The 20,089-nt window shown below is 42.1% G+C and overlaps 1 protein-coding gene across 6 annotated transcripts in view; it reads left to right on the top strand.

The window, feature by feature from the left end:
- LOC123773474 (HAUS augmin-like complex subunit 1) overlaps positions 1-20,089 on the top strand; it is a 32,547-nt gene that overhangs the window by 3,917 nt on the left and 8,541 nt on the right. For 4 of the 6 annotated variants that reach the window (XM_045767273.2, XM_069317919.1, XM_045767276.2 and 1 more), the window contains exons 2-8: positions 118-166; positions 3,178-3,279; positions 3,862-4,036; positions 8,876-8,976; positions 10,579-10,653; positions 14,146-14,237; positions 16,610-16,733. In XM_045767273.2, coding sequence (XP_045623229.1) covers positions 3,259-3,279; positions 3,862-4,036; positions 8,876-8,976; positions 10,579-10,653; positions 14,146-14,237; positions 16,610-16,733 — 588 coding nt within the window. In that variant the 5' untranslated portion in view covers positions 118-166; positions 3,178-3,258. The remainder of the gene's footprint in view (positions 1-117; positions 167-3,177; positions 3,280-3,861; positions 4,037-8,875; positions 8,977-10,578; positions 10,654-14,145; positions 14,238-16,609; positions 16,734-20,089) is intronic. The other 2 variants (XM_069317921.1, XM_069317920.1) reach the window with 1 other exon arrangement.

A 20,089-nucleotide genomic window follows, 5' to 3' on the forward strand; every position in this document is an offset into this window, starting at 1 on the left:
ATATACAATCCTGCACTGCACTCTACTTGAAATACAAATTGTATTACAGTACAGTAATTTATTTTACAATATGTGCAGTATTCTGTTGGTAATTGGGATTATTTTTTTTATTTGCAGGGATAATCCTGTACAGGCCCTACGCCTCTGGCTGTGAGTGAAGGAGCCGGTGAGTAAGTTGGTGAGAAAGCCATTGGGGGGGAAGCCAGTGAGCGAGTCAGTGGGGAAGCCAGTGAGCGAGTCAGTGGGGAAGCCAGTGAGCGAGTCAGTGGGGAAGCCAGTGAGCGAGTCAGTGAAGGAGCCAGTGAGCGAGTCAGTGGGGAAGCCAGTGAGCGAGTCAGTGAAGGAGCCAGTGAGCGAGTCAGTGGGGAAGCCAGTGAGCGAGTCAGTGAAGGAGCCAGTGAGCGAGTCAGTGGGGAAGCCAGTGAGCGAGTCAGTGAAGGAGCCAGTGAGTGAGTCAGTGGGGAAGCCAGTGAGCGAGTCAGTGAAGGTGTAACGGGGGCCAGTTTTTAACCTCGCTGACTTGGTTAAATGCTGGTCATTATTAAGTAATCCTGCAGACCAGAGTTCTGTGGTGTAACCTTCAATTCAATTCCTAGAGATCTAAAATGTTCGATCGTTTAGATATCACGGTGCGAGGATGCTGTACCTTTCGAAGTCACACTGAGACGCTGCCACCACCTGCTACTCCCACCCACTGGGTAATTACCCCAATTGATGGTGAAGCAGGATACCATCAATTAGGCATAATCCCTGAAAATGGATCCCCAGTTATCTGAAAAGGAGGGATAAGATTTATGTTAAGGGTAGATTAAATCAAAGTACAATAGGATTATATGTAATAATAAATAAATGCTTGCTGGTTAGCAGAGGGTGCCTAGTCCAAAGCATGGGGTCTTGAAACCAACAACAGAATGTAAAATAAGCGTTGGGGGAAATTCCACTAAACACCATAAATTCTAAACAAGATTTATTAAACAAAGATTATCAATGCACTCTACAACCTCTACATATTCCAGCTTTGGTCTCACAAAGGTCATGAACAATTTCTTTAGTATTTCACCATCCAAGTGTTTAAAAGCATTTCTGAAATTGGAAAGTACAGTATAGCATAGGCTCCTTTTATAACGTTCTTTGTGGCCCCTCTGGTGATAGTTTTCTACCTAGAACCACCCATGCATCTCTCTTTATCAGATTTTTTTTTAAAGATTTTTCATATAATTTGTAGGTTGTGTGTGGTCTATGTTCTCTTATTACGCATTCCATAACATGACATTTATTCACATTAAATTCCATTTGCCAAGTAGAGCTCCATACACTTACTTTCTCTAGGTCTTCTTGAAGGGTGTAAGAATTGTCTTAAGTTTCTTATCTTCTTTATTATCTTAGCATCATCAGTAAACATGTTCATATACAGTGGAACCTCAACTTACGAATACCCCTACTTACAAATTTTTCAAATTACAACCCCAGTTTCGTCGGAAAATTTGACTTGACTTACGACCTTTCTCGACTTGAGACTTTATTGATATACGTATGGGTCGATGGAGCACGTGGTTCCTGGTGGCACGGGTGACCCCACTTCAATTTACCAGACCATTCATTTGTATGTACAGTATTCAGTTTAGTTTACCTGACCGCCCACTTAGTGACAATCGCGCTTGAATTCTTTGTAAAGAATTTCATTGTTTTTCAGCTTTCTTGCTTTCTAAACATAAAAGTAATTATTATATACCATGCCATGGCTTCCTCAACAATTAAGAAGTGGTGTGCAGGAAGGGAGGAAATGCAAAGTTTTGTTGAAATGACTCGCCCAAATCAAGCTGCAGTAGGCCGTTGCCTTAACCTTTTCAATGACAATGTGATGCCTCACTGCAGACAGATGTTAAAACGTGGGGAAAACAAGTCTCTATGGAAAGGTTCTTATTGAGAAAATCAAGCAGTGAGCCACAACCAGGTCCTAGTGGTATGCAGGCAAAACATATATTTAAGAATGTCCCACATTGTCTTATTTCTGACCCCCCAGATATGTGGTACTGTATAATTCTCTGCTGTTTATTGTGTTTCATATATCAATAATATGACATAATACTACACTGTCCATTGTGTTTCATATATGAGTACTGTACTGTCGCACCATACTGTACTGTTTACCATGCTTCATATACTGTAAGAGCTCAGTAATTTGGATTCCAGTAATTTGGAATCTTCTAGTACTGTAATCCAAATGAATTCATGTTGAAGTTTTTTCTCACTTTGACCTTTTAACCTGAGCAGGAATTCAGCTTAAAAGATTATACCAAGTGAGACACACATAAATTTGATTGCAAGTTGTTTGACCTCACAAATTGAATAGAAATTTGGGTTACTGCAATTTCTGCTGATCAAAAAACCCAAATAAATTTAAATTTGTTAATATTTGGACATTCCTGGTAAAAAAAGTTGGCTAACTTGAATGTCTGGCTAACTCCAATAAGGGTGGGTTATATATGATTCAAATTGCTGAGCATTAGACAGTATCAGTAATATGGCACAATACTGTACTGTATACTGTACTTCATTCAACAATAATATGGCACTCTACTGTACTGTATATTGTACTTTATTCAACAGTAGTATTGCATGATACTGTACCATATATTGTGCTTCATACAACAATAATTTGGCATGATACTGGACTGTGTATTGTACTTCATTAGACAGTAATATGGCACAATACTGTGCTGTATATTGTACTCATTCAACAGTAATTTGGCATGATACTGTACCCTATATTGTGCTTCATACAACAATAGGGTACAATACTGTACCTCATTTTAAGTAATATAGCACAATATTGTACTGTGTATTATGCTTTATATAATGGTAATATTACATAATACAGCACAGTACTGTTTACTGTGCTTCATATTGCAGTAATATAGCACAACACTTATTATCTATACTGTAGAGGTAAATATTCAGTAGAAATTATAGGGCATAATTCTTTACAATATAGTGGTGTTCCTAATGTATCAGCAATAGGGCCTAATTTGAAAATAGGCTCAGTCAGTTTTAACCCTTAAACTGTGCAATACATGTATAACTAGGGTGAGGAACTATTGTAGAACCGCACACCAAAGCTATGTATGTGTGGGAGTGCACCGCAAGATTTAAACGGGACACTGTCTAAAATTCCAGGCCGACGGCAGTTCCAAAGTGAAGAAAGTTGAAGTGTTCGTTATTACTTTGGTTGTCGTCTGACACTTCACCCTTCAAGATATGGATATCAAACATCGGGAGGTAAGAAGCACAGAGCACTGTTCACAATGAAATATTACTGTATACACATGTTCAATGTGGTTGTAAATTTAAGTAGCACTTGGTTCACTGAAGGGAAGAGAACTCATTATATATAGTACATAGGTTTTTGTTTAAGGATTTTCATAACAAAAGACTACTCAAAAGATTTGTGTAAATTGTTTAAGATTGGTGTAAATGATCACAAGTTGTAAGTTCTTGTGTGAGAACTTACCAATTTCACTTGTCTTAATGTGTTAATTAGTTGGGTTTCATAGATTCTCAGTCCTTCAGACTTTAAAAGATATTATTATGTAATAACTATTCGTAGATGCAAATAAAATGTTTGAGTCTGAAACTTATATCAGTATTTTTGGAAGATTTCTTAATATTCATGACTGAACATTTACTTTAACTTTATTCATCCACTTGAATTAGTCTGTGCACCAATGGCCTCACATCTTGCAGGTCAATGTTGTACAGTCCACTGTCCCTCCACTTCCTTTTCATATCCCAGTTCCTATCCTATATTGTCATGCTGGTACCTGAAACTTACCTTACCTTACTGAAACTATATTGTGACAGATAGCACAGTGGCTGAAGGAGGTGTATGGGAAGGAACACGTCCCTCCTTATGAGAAGACCGAATCCTCCATCAACATACTTCATCACCTGATGACGGCAAGTAAATGCTCGGAAGGAAAAGCCAAACTTCTAGCTTCAGATTACACCCTAAAAGCTAATGAATACAATGCCGAAGGTATTTCTTAACAACAGTGTCAAATAATATGTATTTTCCTTAAGGCAGCAGTTTGGAAAAATTTAGATAAATTAAAGACCTGGGTAAATACTGGTTTGAAAATACAGTAGGGCAGTTGATACTGTATATGGAATAAATTACTAGGTAACAGTAATAGATGTGGGTGCATGATGTTTTTCAAGATTAGGTTAGGCATCTATGTATATGAATTTGGGTGGATATAAATCAGAGCTTCCTTGTATTAGCTAATAGCCTTCTACAATGTTCTTCATTTATATATTCTTGTAGTGAGGATGACCCCCTTAAAATGCCAATTTTAGGATCATGTCCCCCATCTATATTATTTGGAAATAACTGTAATATTTTTTACTAGCTGTACCTGGCCACGCGTTGATGTGGCTCAGCAATGCGTGGGCGTTGCTGAGCCACAGCAACCCTTCTCCGTCTCCCCGTCCTCCCAACCATTCCCCTCCCTCCGCCATCGCCCCGTCCTCCCCACCATTCCCCCCCCTCCTCCGTCGCCCCGTCCTCCCCACCATTCCCCACTCTCCCATACTCTCGTTCTCACCATTTTCCCCTCCCCCCGTCCCTTCGTCCTCCCTATCATTTCCCCCTCCCCGTTCCCTCGTTCTCCCCACCATTCTCCCCGTCCCCTTGTCCTTTCCACCATCCCCCACAACCTCGTCCTCCCCACCATTCCCCCCCCCCCTCCCCTGTCCCCTCGTCTTCCCCACAATTTCTCCCCTCCCGTCCCCTCATCCTCCCCACCATGCCCCACGCCCTCGTCCCCTCGTCCTCCCCACCATGCCCCATTCCCCATCCCCTCCTCATCCCCCACCATTCCCCACTTCCCCATCTGATGCGTTCCCAAATGATCTGATGTTCCCATCAGAAAAATGAGAACATCAAATGATCTGATGTTCCCATCACTGAAAAATAAGAACAGTTAAAAAAAACAGAAAAACAATGAAAAAATAAACTATACTTACAAAATCAATGGTATGGTAAACAACACAGCTCAATTCCAATGTAATGTCACATAAAATAATTAAATAAAAATGAAAATAATTCAACATCTATGAGAATTCAATTTAACAATGCAATCGGAAAGATTGAAATGGAATCGTAACATATTTAGTATAGTGTGTGTTGCATTTACGTCCAACAGATGGCACTGTTTAAAAAAAAGCATGTTTTTATCTGTCACAGGTGTGGCATTTATATAGTAAGTATATAAAAACACGTGTGTATTCCACTGTAACGTTGAGTCAAAATTTCAAAGCAATCGGTGAAGAATTTCGGAGATTAGTGATTTTAAACAAAACGAACATTTACATTTTTATTTATATAGTATATTATATAATAAAAATACTTAATACTTAATACTTAAATAAATAAATACTTAATAATACTTAAATACTTAATAAATAATAATAATACTATTGTTTATAAAGTAAATTAATTTCCACCATATTTATTGACATAGGAGACATTGTTACATTAATAATAAAATGTTCAGATAATTTAAATGGCATTCATAATTACCGTGTTTGGATAGTATTTACGCTGTAAATAGCGCAGCTAGGAGGGAAGCTAATAACATATACCATATACAGTTTGTAAAACAAACAAAATTAATAAAAAAGAAAATTTCTTTCTCTTCACAAATTTTATCAAACTGAGTGTCTTTTTGGTGAAATAGTGATTCTTAGTTTTTCAAATGAGATTACAGGATAGTACTTTTTCATATCTGCAATTGTAGAAATGCTCATTTCATACTAGATATTACTAAAGAGTAGAAAGGCATTTCTGACAAGACTGAATATTCCTTTTTCACATGTCCAATTCTTAGCTAAATTCTCATGGTCAAATGCTTGTTGTAACAATCACTAGAAAGATCTATTTGTTGCTCTTTTTTCTGAATTTTTCTCTCCAAAGTCTGCATGGATAATTTATTAATTATTCATTCAAGTTTATATATACTGTACTGTATTAAACTGTTCAGTATTTCATGTGAAAGTGGTTTATATGAATGGAATGAATGTGTACCTGTGTTTGTTTGTGTTTGTATACTGTTTTATGTAGAGGACAATTCATGAGAAGCACTGTACACCTGGCCTTATGAAGCTGTAGGATGCTGGTGTGGATGACTGCTAGTGTGTGGTGGTGGGTGAGCAGCACTGTACACCTGGTCTTATGAAGCTGTAGGATGCTGGTGTGGATGACTGCTAGTGTGTGGTGGTGGGTGAGCAGCACTGTACACCTGGTCTTATGAAGCTGTAGGATACTGGTGTGGATGACTGCTAGTGTGTGGTGGTGGTGGGTGAGCAGCACTGTACACCTGGTCTTATGAAGCTGTAGGACACTGGTGTGGATGACTGCTAGTGTGTGGTGGTGGGTGAGCAGCACTGTACACCTGGTCTTATGAAGCTGTAGGACACTGGTGTGGATGACTGCTAGTGTGTGGTGGTGGTGGGTGAGCAGCACTGTACACCTGGCCTTATGAAGCTGTGGATGCTGGTGTGGATGACTGCTAGAGTGTGGTGGTGGGTGAGCAGCACTGTACACCTGGCCTTATGAAGCTGTAGGACACTGGTGTGGATGACTGCTAGTGTGTGGTGGTGGGTGAGGAACACTATACACCTGGTCTTATGAAGCTGTGGACACTGGTGTGGATGACTGCTAGTGTGTGGTGGTGGGTGAGGAACACTATACACCTGGTCTTATGAAGCTGTGGATGCTGGTGTGGATGACTGCTAGTGTGTGGTGGTGGGTGAGGAGCACTGTACACCTAGTCTTATGAAGCTGTGGATGCTGGTGTGGATGACTGCTAGTGTGTGGTGGTGGTGGGTGAGCAGCACTGTACACCTGGTCTTATGAAGCTGTAGGACACTGGTGTGGATGACTGCTAGTGTGTGGTGGTGGGTGAGGAACACTATACACCTGGTCTTATGAAGCTGTGGATGCTGGTGTGGATGACTGCTAGTGTGTGGTGGTGGTGGGTGAGCAGCACTGTACACCTGGTCTTATGAAGCTGTGGATGCTGGTGTGGATGACTGCTAGTGTGTGGTGGTGGTGGGTGAGGAGCACTATACACCTGGTCTTATGAAGCTGTGGATGCTGGTGTGGATGACTGCTAGTGTGTGGTGGTGGGTGAGGAGCACTGTACACCTGGTCTTATGAAGCTGTAGATGCTGGTGTGGATGACTGCTAGTGTGTGGTGGTGGGTGAGCAGCACTGTACACCTGGTCTTATGAAGCTGTGGATGCTGGTGTGGATGACTGCTAGAGTGTGGTGGTGGGTGAGCAGCACTGTACACCTGGTCTTATGAAGCTGTGGGATGCTAGTGTGGATGACTGCTAGAGTGTGGTGGTGGGTGAGCAGCACTGTACACCTGGCCTTATGAAGCTGTGGATGCTGGTGTGGATGACTGCTAGAGTGTGGTGGTGGGTGAGCAGCACTGTACACCTGGCCTTATGAAGCTGTGGATGCTGGTGTGGATGACTGCTAGTGTGTGGTGGTGGGTGAAGAACACTACACACCTGGTCTTGTGACGCTGTGGGATGCTGGTGTGGATGACTGCTAGAGTGTGGTGGTGGGTGAGCAGCACTGTACACCTGGTCTTATGAAGCTGTGGGATGCTAGTGTGGATGTATTTACAAATAATATAATGAATGGACAATTAATATTTTATTGTTTAAACATGTATATCCTGCTTTCACTATATTATTCACCTTTAGTCTGCCGGGTGAGGTCTTTCCACCCACTGAGAGTAGGAAATGGTGTAATGATAAGGTACGTACATATAATAAAAGAATGTGGACAGTTAGGTAATTTAGATTTTGATTGTATACAGTAACTCCATAGATAGTTTCATTGCACATTCTGTATTAATATACTGTCAGTAAGTCATAAGCAATGTTTTCTAATTTACAAAATGCTTTATCTATTTCTGTGCTTCAGTATATATCCTGTATATATTGATGAACTTAAATGTAGGCTAAAGCAAAAAGCCATATTTATCCAAAACAGTATTTGATAAATTTGTTATTTATCTAATTAGCACAAAATTGCTGTTGGAATGTTTTTTCCCAGTCATGTTTCCACTCTGGTTGTTTTAGGTAACATTTATGTTTTAAAGTCTCAGCTCTGTTTTTATTTGTTTTAAACAGTGTTTAATCATATAATGGTTTCCATTGTGTATGGCTTATTTGAAAATATATCTTCTAGATCTTGATATTTTAAAGGTAATGGCAATTATAGTTTTGGAGATCTCTAAATACTTCTCAAGCACATCCTCAGAAATTTATTTGAAGGGGATATTTTCATGGGTTCAAAATAGCTAGGCCTGATAACCCTGTAGCACAGTGGTCTACATCCTCAACTCGCACTTGAAGGACCCAGGTTCAGTCCCCACGCAGAACAGAAATGGCTGGGAAGATTTCTTTAGACATGCCTCTGTTCATCTAGCAGTAAAATAGGTAATTGGGAATTAGGCAACTGTTGTGGGTTGCATTCTGGGAGATGGTGTGTAGTTAGCCTAGAGGGACCTCGGTAAACCTACGTACAGGTTTCCTGTTCCCGACAGTGGGAATTATTACTGTATTATATTACTTTTAACTATCCTGTAACTGCGAAATGGAAATATTTATTATGACTATTGGTACAATAAGAAAATTTTGGAGTGAAATCTTAAGAATAAAATGGAAAATATGACTTAAGGTAGGGATTGGACAAAACATGCCACTATGATATGGAACTTTGATCTGAAAAGTTATGTCTCGTCGCTGTTTCCAGGAAATTCTCTTATTGTTCATTCTTTCCTGGTGTGAATTACAGCCAAGCAGTTGAGCAAATGGCTGGAATCTGTGAAAATCCAGGAGAAAATATTATCCCCGGAAGGTCAGAAGGGACTCTCAGCTCTGCATGATACGGCACAGGTAAATGCGCATTATTAATGATGTATTAATCTGAGTATTAATGATGACAAATTCAAAGTGCTGAGAAAATATTGAGGTTGTATGATGGGATTGAACCCTCTTTTCTAAACTTGCTAGATTCATGCACTACCCACTGTATCACAATGAGCTCAACAGCATCTCATCCACAAGTATTATACAATACAATACAATACAATACAATACAATTTTATTTAGGTAAGGTACATACATACAATAAATATTTACAAGGATTGTTTAACTTATAGGTATAGCTAGTACATACAATGCCTAAAGCCACTATTACACAAAGCGTTTCGGGCATGATAAACTTAAATGACAAGCTTAATACTAATTGAGCATAATGAGTAGAATGAAAACAAGAAATGAAAACATAGATGAAAAAGCAGCACAAATACAATTATGTCGACAAACAGCGCTCTTTAAAGAAAAAAAACAGACATTGGTTGACAATAGAAGGGTAAGGTAGGTTACAGGGAATTTATTAGGTATAGCTTCGCTTTTAACTTAAACTGGTTGAGAGAGGTACAGTCTTTAACATAGTTGGGAAGGTCATTCCACATTCTGGGCCCCTTATCAGACTTGCAGTTTGGAAGACACCACAATCGAACATTTACGAGATACCCGCCCACTCTCTGGTGTTGGTAGTGATGTTGCCTGTCCCCCACCCCTGTGAATGATACCTGCCCACTCTGGTGATGTTGGTACATAGTGATGTTCCAAATCTCTCACCCCCAAATCAATGATACCTGCCCTCACTCAGGTGTTGGTAGTGATGTTCCCCCATCTCTCACCCCCGTTACCTTACCTTACCTTGAAGTGCTTCCGGGGCTTAGCATCCCCGCGGCCCGGTCGTCGACCAGGCCTCCTGGCTGCTGGACTGATCAACCAGGCTGTTGGACGCAGCTGTTCGCAGCCTGACGTATGAGTCACAGCCTGGTTGATCAGGTATCCTTTGGATAAGCACCTCCAAAGGATACCTGATCATCCAGACTGTGACTCATAAGTCAGGCTGCGAGCAGCCGTGTCCAACAGCCTGGTTGATCAGTCCAGCAACCAGGAGGCCTGGTCGACGACCGGGCCGTGGGGACGCTAAGCCCCGGAAGCACCTCGAGGTAAGGTAAGGTAACGGGAGTGAGTAACCCCCGTCAATGATACCTGCCCACACTCGGGTGTTGATAGTGATGTTCCCCCCCATTTCTTACCACTATCATTACACAATGATATCACAAGGTGATTTAGCTATGAGAACTACAAGTAATACATGTAATACTTCTGGTCCAGATACTTGAGAGCTCATCATGGTTCGGTCGGTAGTGCTCTTTGGGAGTCTTAGGGATGCAGGTTGTGTCCCATTGTATGACCTCACTATTTTCTCAGATACATCATGCTATTGTAATTTTGTTGTGTAAAGGTGTTGCTTTTGTTCAGTTACAAGTACAAATAAAATAATATAATGAAAGGGGGAGACAAAATATGAATTTAGGGAAAATTAAAACTAATTTATGTAACTTTGTTAATGTTTTGTCATCTAATTTATCAATAATTTCAAATGATGTATTTAAAAAATGACTTAATTTCCAGATTCTTGATATCCAGACCACGACAAGTACCAACATTATTCTAGCCATGAATCAGCTGGAGATGGAGTACATGCAGGTGAGGATGCTTGTACTCTTAGGTACCCAGCCGGGCTTCCTTGCTCGTTTCCCGAGCCGGTGGTAGTGTCCACCCAGAACACTCGACAGTCTTGTTGTTGTTGCTTTAGATTCAGCTAATCGGAACAAAAGTTCCAAGTAGCACGGGCTATGGTGATCCCGTAGTGGACTTACCTGGCACAGGAACGGGGCTGTGACTGACTGAAGTCTTCTGGGTGGACACTGCTCACTCATACTAGATTCTCATCCACTTTGAGATCCACTGTAATAAACAACTTTTCCAGTGGTCTTGCTGCTCAAGGTAAAAATGTTCTTGGAGTGAGTGAGCAGTGTCATGGGTGGACTCTGGCTGTCACCACTCAGAAAGGGGTACTTCAATACATTTACAGTAAATTATTTTTTTGGGGGGGCATTTTCAGTTTATAGTATACTGTAATTACTTTTACATGTTGTAATTCTCTCTCATCCTTCCATATATTTTTTCATAACAAGACCATATAATGGGGAAGGATGTTATTGGATTTTAGGGGCTTTGTAAATCTAGGGATTGAATGAGCCTTTCTCTTTAATACCTGGTATGGAATCATTTCAAGCTACAGGAAGATTACCAGTTACTTTCACTTGGAAGCAGTCATTCAACAATGTATTCACTTGCTGCATCTCATGAAGGCAGTGAAATGTGTGCAACAGAATCGTGTGTTGTCTCCTAGTCATAATTAGGGCCATCTACAACAGGAAATGTGAGGCACGAAGCATGTAATCATTTCAGGTCACACCTGAGTTTTCTCCAAGTGAAGTTGAGGCATGGGCACAATGGCACAAAATGGTTTTGGTCTCTTCTTGTGGGCTGTAAATTTTGTGTGGCTGATGGAGAGAGCCGGTCGGCCGAGAGGACAGCACGCTGGACTTGTGATCCTGTGGTCCTGGGGTCAATCCGAGGCACCGGCGAGAAACAATGGGCAGAGTTTCTTTCACCCTATGCCCCTGTTACCTAGCAGTAAAATAGGTACCTGAGTGTTAGCTGTCACGGGCTGCTTCCTGGGGGTGGAGGCCTGGTCGAGGACCGGGCCGTGGGGACACTAAATAGCCCCATAATCATCTCAAGATAACCTCAAGAAGATGTGTATTGTCATGATTATGATAACCAGCATCCTGTCTTGCATCTTAATCACATGGGCTGGGAGAGGACTCTGTAAAGAATAATGCCACCTTCCTAGTCAGAAGCTTCAATTTCAACTCTTCATGACATCTGTTTAAGCAGAAATTTGTAAGGCCTGGGAAGGCATCCTTAACTTCCAGCAGGAGTTCAATTGATTCTTGAACTTGAGTCAAAGTTGTGGTCACATCAGTGATATTTTGCTGGATACCCAAATGAGACAAGATTCATTGGAGGTGAAGGTGAAGGTTACAGATGTACTGGAGCAGGATTTTGTTTGAAATATGAATGCCCAATAATGGCTATTGACAGCCCTGAGAAAGTGGAATGCCTTCAGGATGGCAAATAACTTGTCAGCCAGATTGGTGTGAGCTGAGGAGAGTTTCCACTTCTAGTAAAAGGAGAGAGACTTAGACTGTGGTTATGGTTGACAGAGCTCATGTTATGCAAGACCCACCAATAAAGACAGTGAAGTAATCAAGGTACTGTATTTTTGTGTATTGAATATGTTAGAACATGCAAGATTCCAAGCCTACCACATTCCCATGTACATTTTCCTTCACTGGAACTTAGGCAATGTTGTGGCAATTCACCAAAGATTCTCCTCCTAAGAGTCTTTTGGAATCATGGCTGATAATGGCGTGTTGGTTAGAGGACCCTGAGCAAATTCCCCATCAGCTTGCTATGCACCTAAAAATGGAGGAAGGTGCTTGGAGGCCCAAATAGATTGTTCTGGTGTCATCAAGTGTTCCTTAATCTAACTGCCTCCCTTCATTCCTAAATCTACAACAGAGCCTTGGGTCTCATATGCATGGTCTGAAATGGGAGACCTCTCATATTTTCATGTCCCCAAGGGAGAAGGAGTATGCTGTTTATTGACCATAATGGCAGGTGGAGACTGGATGCATATTAAAGCAGCCATTACCAAGCCACATTAATCAAGGAGGAGTAACTAATATAGGGATCTTCCCAAGTTTCCAGTCTAGGGGCATTAAGAGGGAGACAGATAGGAAACTTTGGCCAGTGGGTTGGGAGTGTGACTCGGAGAATTCTGCCAATGCCACGAAAGAGACGGTTGTAATTATACATGTTTCATATTCAAGTTCCCCATGATTAGGCTTTAGGGGGGGAAGTTACAGGAGATAATGTGACAGCTATGCAAGAATCATGGGTTAGCAAGGGTTGTAGTCTACACAAACTGCACACCAACCCCATGGAAACATCACCAATATAATTTCTAGATGGTCTCCTAGGATGTGCAGCAGCAGCACACTCCATGCCTGGAACTAATTTTGGTTTATCAACTACAGTGATGCTTGAATCAAGCAGAAGCTTCTCAGCTGATCTAGAGCTTACCAGAATCTGAAAGAGCAGCTCATGTCTAATAGGTTGCAACTTCTTAATGGTTAGAGACTTTCTCAAAGGTTGCTCCATAGATGGTGTTAAATTAGTCTTCCAGGTTTGGTGCCTTCTACTAATAATTATTTATCTCAAAGATTAATACTTTATAAAGATGAAACACTTCTCTTCTTTCATAATATGTTTTAAGAATTGATGAGCTAGCAGCTGGCCTTTACAAAATATCCTTATGAAAGAACAGAAACATCTTGATGTTGGATTTTTCTAGTTGTTTGATCTGTCAGCAAACTGACAGTAGGCTCCAAGGGGGATACACATTACTTTAAGCATGTTATATATATCAGGACCAGGGTTCATCAGGCATTTACACAACCACATATGAAACCTGTACACCGTTCCTTAACTACGACAGCTCTCTTTACAGTTATTAAAAATATAGGAACTCGGAAGCATTGCACGGTTGTTTATAACAATACTGTAATGATTATGAAGTTTCGAAGGTTGTGAACTCATTGTAAACTTTCATGTAAACAAAGCTGCCATGATTTTTGAAAGATGTACAAGTTTGTAAGTGGTTGCATGTATGCCTGTTGAATCTTGGCCCCCTGATGTGTTAAGTAAAAACTGCTGGGTGCTGATGCTAAGCTTGAACATCTAAAGGCATACTGGGACAACAAGCAAGACACCCTGAAATCTAGTGAACCCACACACTAAATATGCAACCTATTACACAAACCAGTTCCCAAGACAAGAGGCCATCTTGTCATGGGAAGATGTCTCAGCTTGGTACTTCTCATATCCATGTCTAATTTTTCTATGAACCACATATTTCATAATATGAGTCCCACCACATCCTTCCCCCATTCCCCTACCACAATAATTTTTAGATTTAGCTGCACGATGCCCCTGATTGTATGGGCAGATACATGGCTTTCAGTGTAGGAAAGTTGATAATAGAATACTGCTTATTGGTTCCAGGTGACGAATGAGCGGGAACAAGAGAGAGAGAGATTTTCTCGGTTCTTAGTGATGAGCCAGGAGCTCTCTCACAAACTTAAGGAAATTAAAGGGTATGTTGTTTCAGCCATGTCAATTCTTAAAATTGCAAATGTCACAAATGATTAAGTGTGTGCTAATATGTCAGTTGATGACAGAGTTACAGCCCCATACCTGTGCTAGGTAAGTCCACTACGGGATCACCATAGCCCGTGCTACTTGTAACTTCGTGCTCCGAGTAGCTGAATCTAAAAAATCGACAACAAGGTCAGTTGATACACCTTTGAATGAGTTTCTATGCGTTGCTGTAGGATTCCAGTCACATAGTTCCATATTATTTTTATTCAAATAGGTAATGTTTTAGTGTAGTAATAAACAAACAAGTAATATTTTTCTTTCAAATATGATGCTTGGCTGTTAAAGGTGTAGTAAGGTAGTTAAATATCAGTGACTACACAGAAGTGAGATCTAGCCTCTTTATGCCCTGCCTCTAATCCCTTTTGTTTTTATTTATTGACATTCAAGGACTAAGTTGTATATCTGTTCTTGAAATTGTAGTTGGAAGTAGCTTTGACAGCCTTACCCTACATGAATGAGGTCAGTAGCCTACATAAGAGGGTCTTGCTTAAATGAAGCTTGAAAACATGAGATGGTTAGGATGATTACTTAGGAAGTGTAAAGAAGTGGGAAGATGGGTGGGGTTAAGTTAGATTACAGTCGGTATATCTTCTTGAGGTTATCTTGAGATGATTTCGGGGCTTAGCGTCCCTGCGGCCCGGTCCTCGACCAGGCCTCCTTTTCGTTACACCTCTAGGTAGCAGAAGCCCGTAGCAGAAGGGTAGGTTGAGTAGATGTTATAGGTGTCAGTAGCTGCAGACAAACACCCTTGGCATCCAATCATCCCAATCTTTCAATGACTTAGTGTGGGACTTAAGTATTAGTTAATATGTATGTAGCACAGTGGTCTGTGTTCTTGGTTATCTTGAGATGATTTTGGGCTTAGCGTTTCCGTGGTCTGGTCCTCGACCAGGCCTCCATTTTGTTACATATCCCCAGGAAGCAGCCTGTAACAGCTGTCTAACTCCCAGGTACCTATTTATTGCTAGGTGAACAGGAGCATCAGGGTGAAAGAAACTGCCCAATTGTTCCGCCGGGGATCGAACCCAGAACCTTAGGACTATGAATCCCGAGCGCTGTCAACTCAGCCGTAAGGCCCTCCGCTGAGTATATCTTTCCTTACAACCGAAGGACCTGGGTTCAGTGCCTGGTTTGAACAGAATCAGTTGGGGTATGTTTCCTTTCACCTGATGCATCTGTTCACCTAGCACTAACATAAGTACTTTTGAATTTTATATTGACAAAATGGTATGTCAAAAGTAGCAAGAAAAGAAAGGTAGAGAAATTGTAGTCATACAAATTGAAACTGTTGAAAAGAACTGTAAAATTAAGGAATGCTTGTGGGATCACCAGTTGTGAAGCTGCAGGAAATATATAGATGTGTGACTAACAGAAGAAGGCATAGACGTGATGTTGATACTGTGAGTGGGTTAAGAGAAATAACACCCAATTGGTGGGTGCTCCACTGGAACCCCAAAGTCATATGCTATTTAATACTATGACTAAAGTTTACCTTTATACAATTGTAATTACCGTTGGTAAATGCATTAGCGGAAATTTAAATAAAGCAACATTTAATTACTAATTATAATTAGTTATTTGTAATGGAATTATTAAATTATTTATTATAATAAATTATATTATTACTATTATGGTAATTATTATTATTATGATTATTATTGTAATTGTTATTGTTATAAATATTGCTTCCAGAAGCCTGTTAGACTTATTAAGGTTCCCCTGTGCAACCCACGATAGTTGCCTAACTCCTGGCTACTTATTGACTGCTAGGTGAACAGGTGTAAGACAACATGACCAAACGTCTCATTTTGTGTGGGAATTGAAGCCAGGCCTAACTCCCAGGTCAGGCCCCCTTGGTTGTGAAGTGCATGTACTGACTGCACCATTGACACTAGCATGAGAGTGTGGATATAAGAGTGGGGTTGAAGGAACTAGAGAGATGGGAAACATGACCGTCATCTTCAGTAGGAGATGTAGAGCAGGATAAAACAACAATTATTTTGGTACGGAAAATGGAGTATGGTAAACAATGGTATAATAGGATATAGGAGCTTTGAAGGCTCGTCATTGTTAGGCAAGTGGCATTTTCACACAACTAAATGTCGGGTTTTTGTTCGATGAGGAAACTTTAAGTTTGTTTCTGTCGTCTCTTCACTGAAGTTTGTTTGACCACAATAATCATGCCATAGTCTTAAATGATAATTGATGTGATTTAGGATTATCAGCTGCAGGCGCATATTTTTAATGCCATATTGCTGCATATGGTTAAGGTAGCTTGTGTTTATTTTAATACAATTTGCCATTGCAGGATATTTCAGCAAGCAGAGAAAACATCAGCACAAGAAGAGAAGGAACAAAAGAAAAATATGCGCCAACAGAAATTCCTGGAAGAGAAAAACAAAAATTACATTTTTGACATTAGTCAGTATGAGGTAGGCTACTGTATGCTGCATTTACCGATAAGAGTTGCATAATTCAAACTAAGAATGCTGTTGAACTAACAGTCAATGTAGGCTTGTAGACCAATTTGAGAAAGCACTAGAATATTTTGTAATATTTAGTGGACTCATAATATGATAAAAGCTTTTTACAGTTTGCAGGCACTCGAATCATCATCATCATCATCATCATCAGTACCACTCACAGGATTGGTGGCATTATCCCAGGAAAAGAAAGGGATGCAACATATGGAAAGGTTATAAATGTGCTTACAATCACACACTGATCAGTTCACCATATCATCCCCACTATATAGCATCATGGAGAAACAAAAAAATCACCACCACATTTCAGCAGCTTATCCACACGATAGTGCATTTATGGGTGAAATTTTGACTGTGTGTGGGCTGTTTCCTGTAAGCCCACAAAGAGCAGAACTTCTCATTTTGTTAAAGAAAACCTCATGACTCATTCATTACATCTTGAGGTGATCTTGAGATGATTTCGGGGCTTTTTAGTGTCCCCGCGGCCCGGTCCTCGATCAGGCCTCCACCCCCAGGAAGCAGTCCGTGACAGCTGACTAACACCCAGGTACCTATTTTACTGCTAGGTAACAGGGGCATAGGGTGAAAGAAACTCTGCCCATTGTTTCTCGCCGGCGCCTGGGATCGAACCCAGGACCACAAGTCCCGCGTGCTGTCCGCTCGGCCGACGGGCTCCCCTACAAGTGCAATCAGCAAGTACTGTGCATGCTGCCTGGGTATGTTGTCCTCTTGTGGGGTTTTCTTTTGTTTTTGTTTTCCTGCATGTTGGGGAAGGGTCTGCCTTTGGTTCATTGCCCCCTATCTATACCTTAGGTTTCTATCTGTGTTCTTGGTGGTGCCCCCTGCTAGGCCCCCCGTGAGTGGACACGTTCCGGGGGTTCAGCTTCTAGAAAGTTGTTGGTAGACTTGGGTGCCGATTACACTAAGTAGGAGTTACACTAAGTAGGAGTTACACTAAGCAGGAGAGTTGGGAATCTTGTCTCCACTATCGCAGTTAACACACTTCCCCATAGTGTACTTATGTAGAAGAAGATTTACAAGATTGCGATTAAATTAATTTCTGTCTTGGTGCCCAAACTTATCTTTGTGGTGCCATTATGGCTGAGTCTGTATCAGTCAAGCATAAGCTTGGGTGACACTTCTTGGCCATTAGCACCAATTCTCACCTCCCTCTTGTCTTACTTGCTGAATAACATCCTTTGCACTTAAGCTGACAGTTTCAGTAATATTACGTTGATTTCTTACTCTTTCTAGGAGGAGCCCCTTCGGCTCCCTGGAGCTATCCAGGCTGATATGTAATATATTAGACTTCGGCATCAGTCAGTGTGAATGAAGTTCAAAGGCCTACTGGGGACCACGAGCTAGAACCTGGCCTCCCCTCAGAGAGGCACGAGGAGCAATGGCCTATAGAATAGCACATGTGATTTGGAACATTCTATGTATGCCATCGACCGGGTCAAGCACCCAGAAAGGTAAGCATCACAAACCAAACCCCTATTCTGGTTGAAACTACTACTGAAAGTCAAACGAGTGGACAGAACTCCCCAAAGAAAAACGAGCAAATGAGTATGATGTCACCGCTTGCCGTGCTGTCGTTTGCACAGCTCCCCCCCCCCCCTCCCTGGGAGGAGGAAGGGGAAGCCCCAGACCCCTTGCGCCGGCCACCCATACCTTCAGTTCTTCGGCTGATGTGATTGGCATTGGTTGCTGTGGCTCTGGCTCCTGATTCTGTCCTCTGCTCTGTGCATTGTGGTGTGGGGCGAGTTTTCTCTGGTGGTGCGCGAGCCAGGAGTAATTTCCCAATTACTTGGGCTGCATGCACCTAAGGTCACCTTCCCTTGGTTCCCTGTAAGTACTGCCCTTGGGGCTTGGGGCCAACTTCCACAAGTCACCTTGGGGTCTACCTCTGTTGGCCTTTTGCTGCTTGGTAATTGACTGCCCTGAGTGTCCTGGGGGTTTTCCTCCTCCCTTATTTACCTTAGGGTATGTGGTAATTTGCACTTGTAGGGGCGCAGGGTACTGCACAGCTAGTTATCACCTATAATGGTGGCCGGCTCTGTTCTGCCTGGGTATGTTGTCCTCTTGTGGGGTTTTCTTTTGTTTTTGTTTTCCTGCATGTTGGGGAAGGGTCTGCCTTTGGTTCATTGCCCCCTATCTATACCTTAGGTTTCTATCTGTGTTCTTGGTGGTGCCCCCTGCTAGGCCCCCCGTGAGTGGACACGTTCCGGGGGTTCAGCTTCTAGAAAGTTGTTGGTAGACTTGGGTGCCGGTTAGCAGTACCCTGCCTGGTCTTCCCTGAACGTGAATTCCGTCTCAGTATGCTGGGAATCCCCACGAGGGTGCGTGGGTCCAATAGATGTGAATCCCTGAATCCTCCCCTTGCTGTGTGCGAGTTTGAGGGTTGCTATGTCCCTTTGTATCAGGGTGACTCTCTTTGTTTTTGCCTCCATCGCACTGCCTGCTGGGTCGGTGACACCTTCGACCCAGAGTCCTGTGAGTTTTGTTGCTTGTTTGTGACTCAGTTTACCCAGTCCACTGGCAACTCTATTCGGGTACAGGTGGCGCAGGCATTGCACGTTACGCTTAGGTTGTTGTAATGCACTAGGTTGCTTGCTTGCTTCCCTGGAAGCCTCGAGGCTGCCCCGTTTTGGTTCTAGGGGACCCGGACTTAGGGGTGTCGGTTGCTTCGGCCTTGGTTTCGTCCGTTCCCCCTCGTCCTTCTGCGGTTTGGTCTGGTTCTTCCACTTCCCCTGCCTTCAGCTCCGAATTGTCTGAGGATTTCGGGGTCGGGGCAGGGTTTAGATGGTCTTGAGACTTGGGCGGTCTTGGGGGAAGCCCCTTCCGGGGTAGCGACGATGTCATTCGAGTTGGTTCTCCCTGCCAAAGCTTTTGGGTCTAACCCGTGGGTCCCCTTCCTTCCAGCTTCCATGGCTGCGCCGGCCTTTTCTTTTGAGGCCAGGGCTTTGGGGGACGACTCAGCCCCGGGTCCTTATGTGGTGGTTTCCGGGGCTGGGGAGGGGCTGATTTGGAGGCTTTGGGCTCGTTGGACCCTACCTGGGTTTTCTTACCCTCCACGCAGGGCTTACTGTTACATGGAATGCGTTTTCTTATCCCCTTCTGCGTATGAGTGGGATTTGGTGTCGGCCACTTCCCGGGTTTGGTACAGTGTCCCTTCGGGTCCGTCAGTTCCATCCTTCCTGTGGGACATTTTACCCACTTTCTCAAAATTATTATCTACAAAATGTCTTATTTTTAAATCATATCAAAATCACTTCAGATTCCTTATATCCTACGTCAACTAGATC

Source organism: Procambarus clarkii, chromosome 89 (genome assembly GCF_040958095.1).
Source record: "Procambarus clarkii isolate CNS0578487 chromosome 89, FALCON_Pclarkii_2.0, whole genome shotgun sequence".
NCBI classification, from domain to species: Eukaryota; Metazoa; Arthropoda; class Malacostraca; order Decapoda; family Cambaridae; genus Procambarus; species Procambarus clarkii.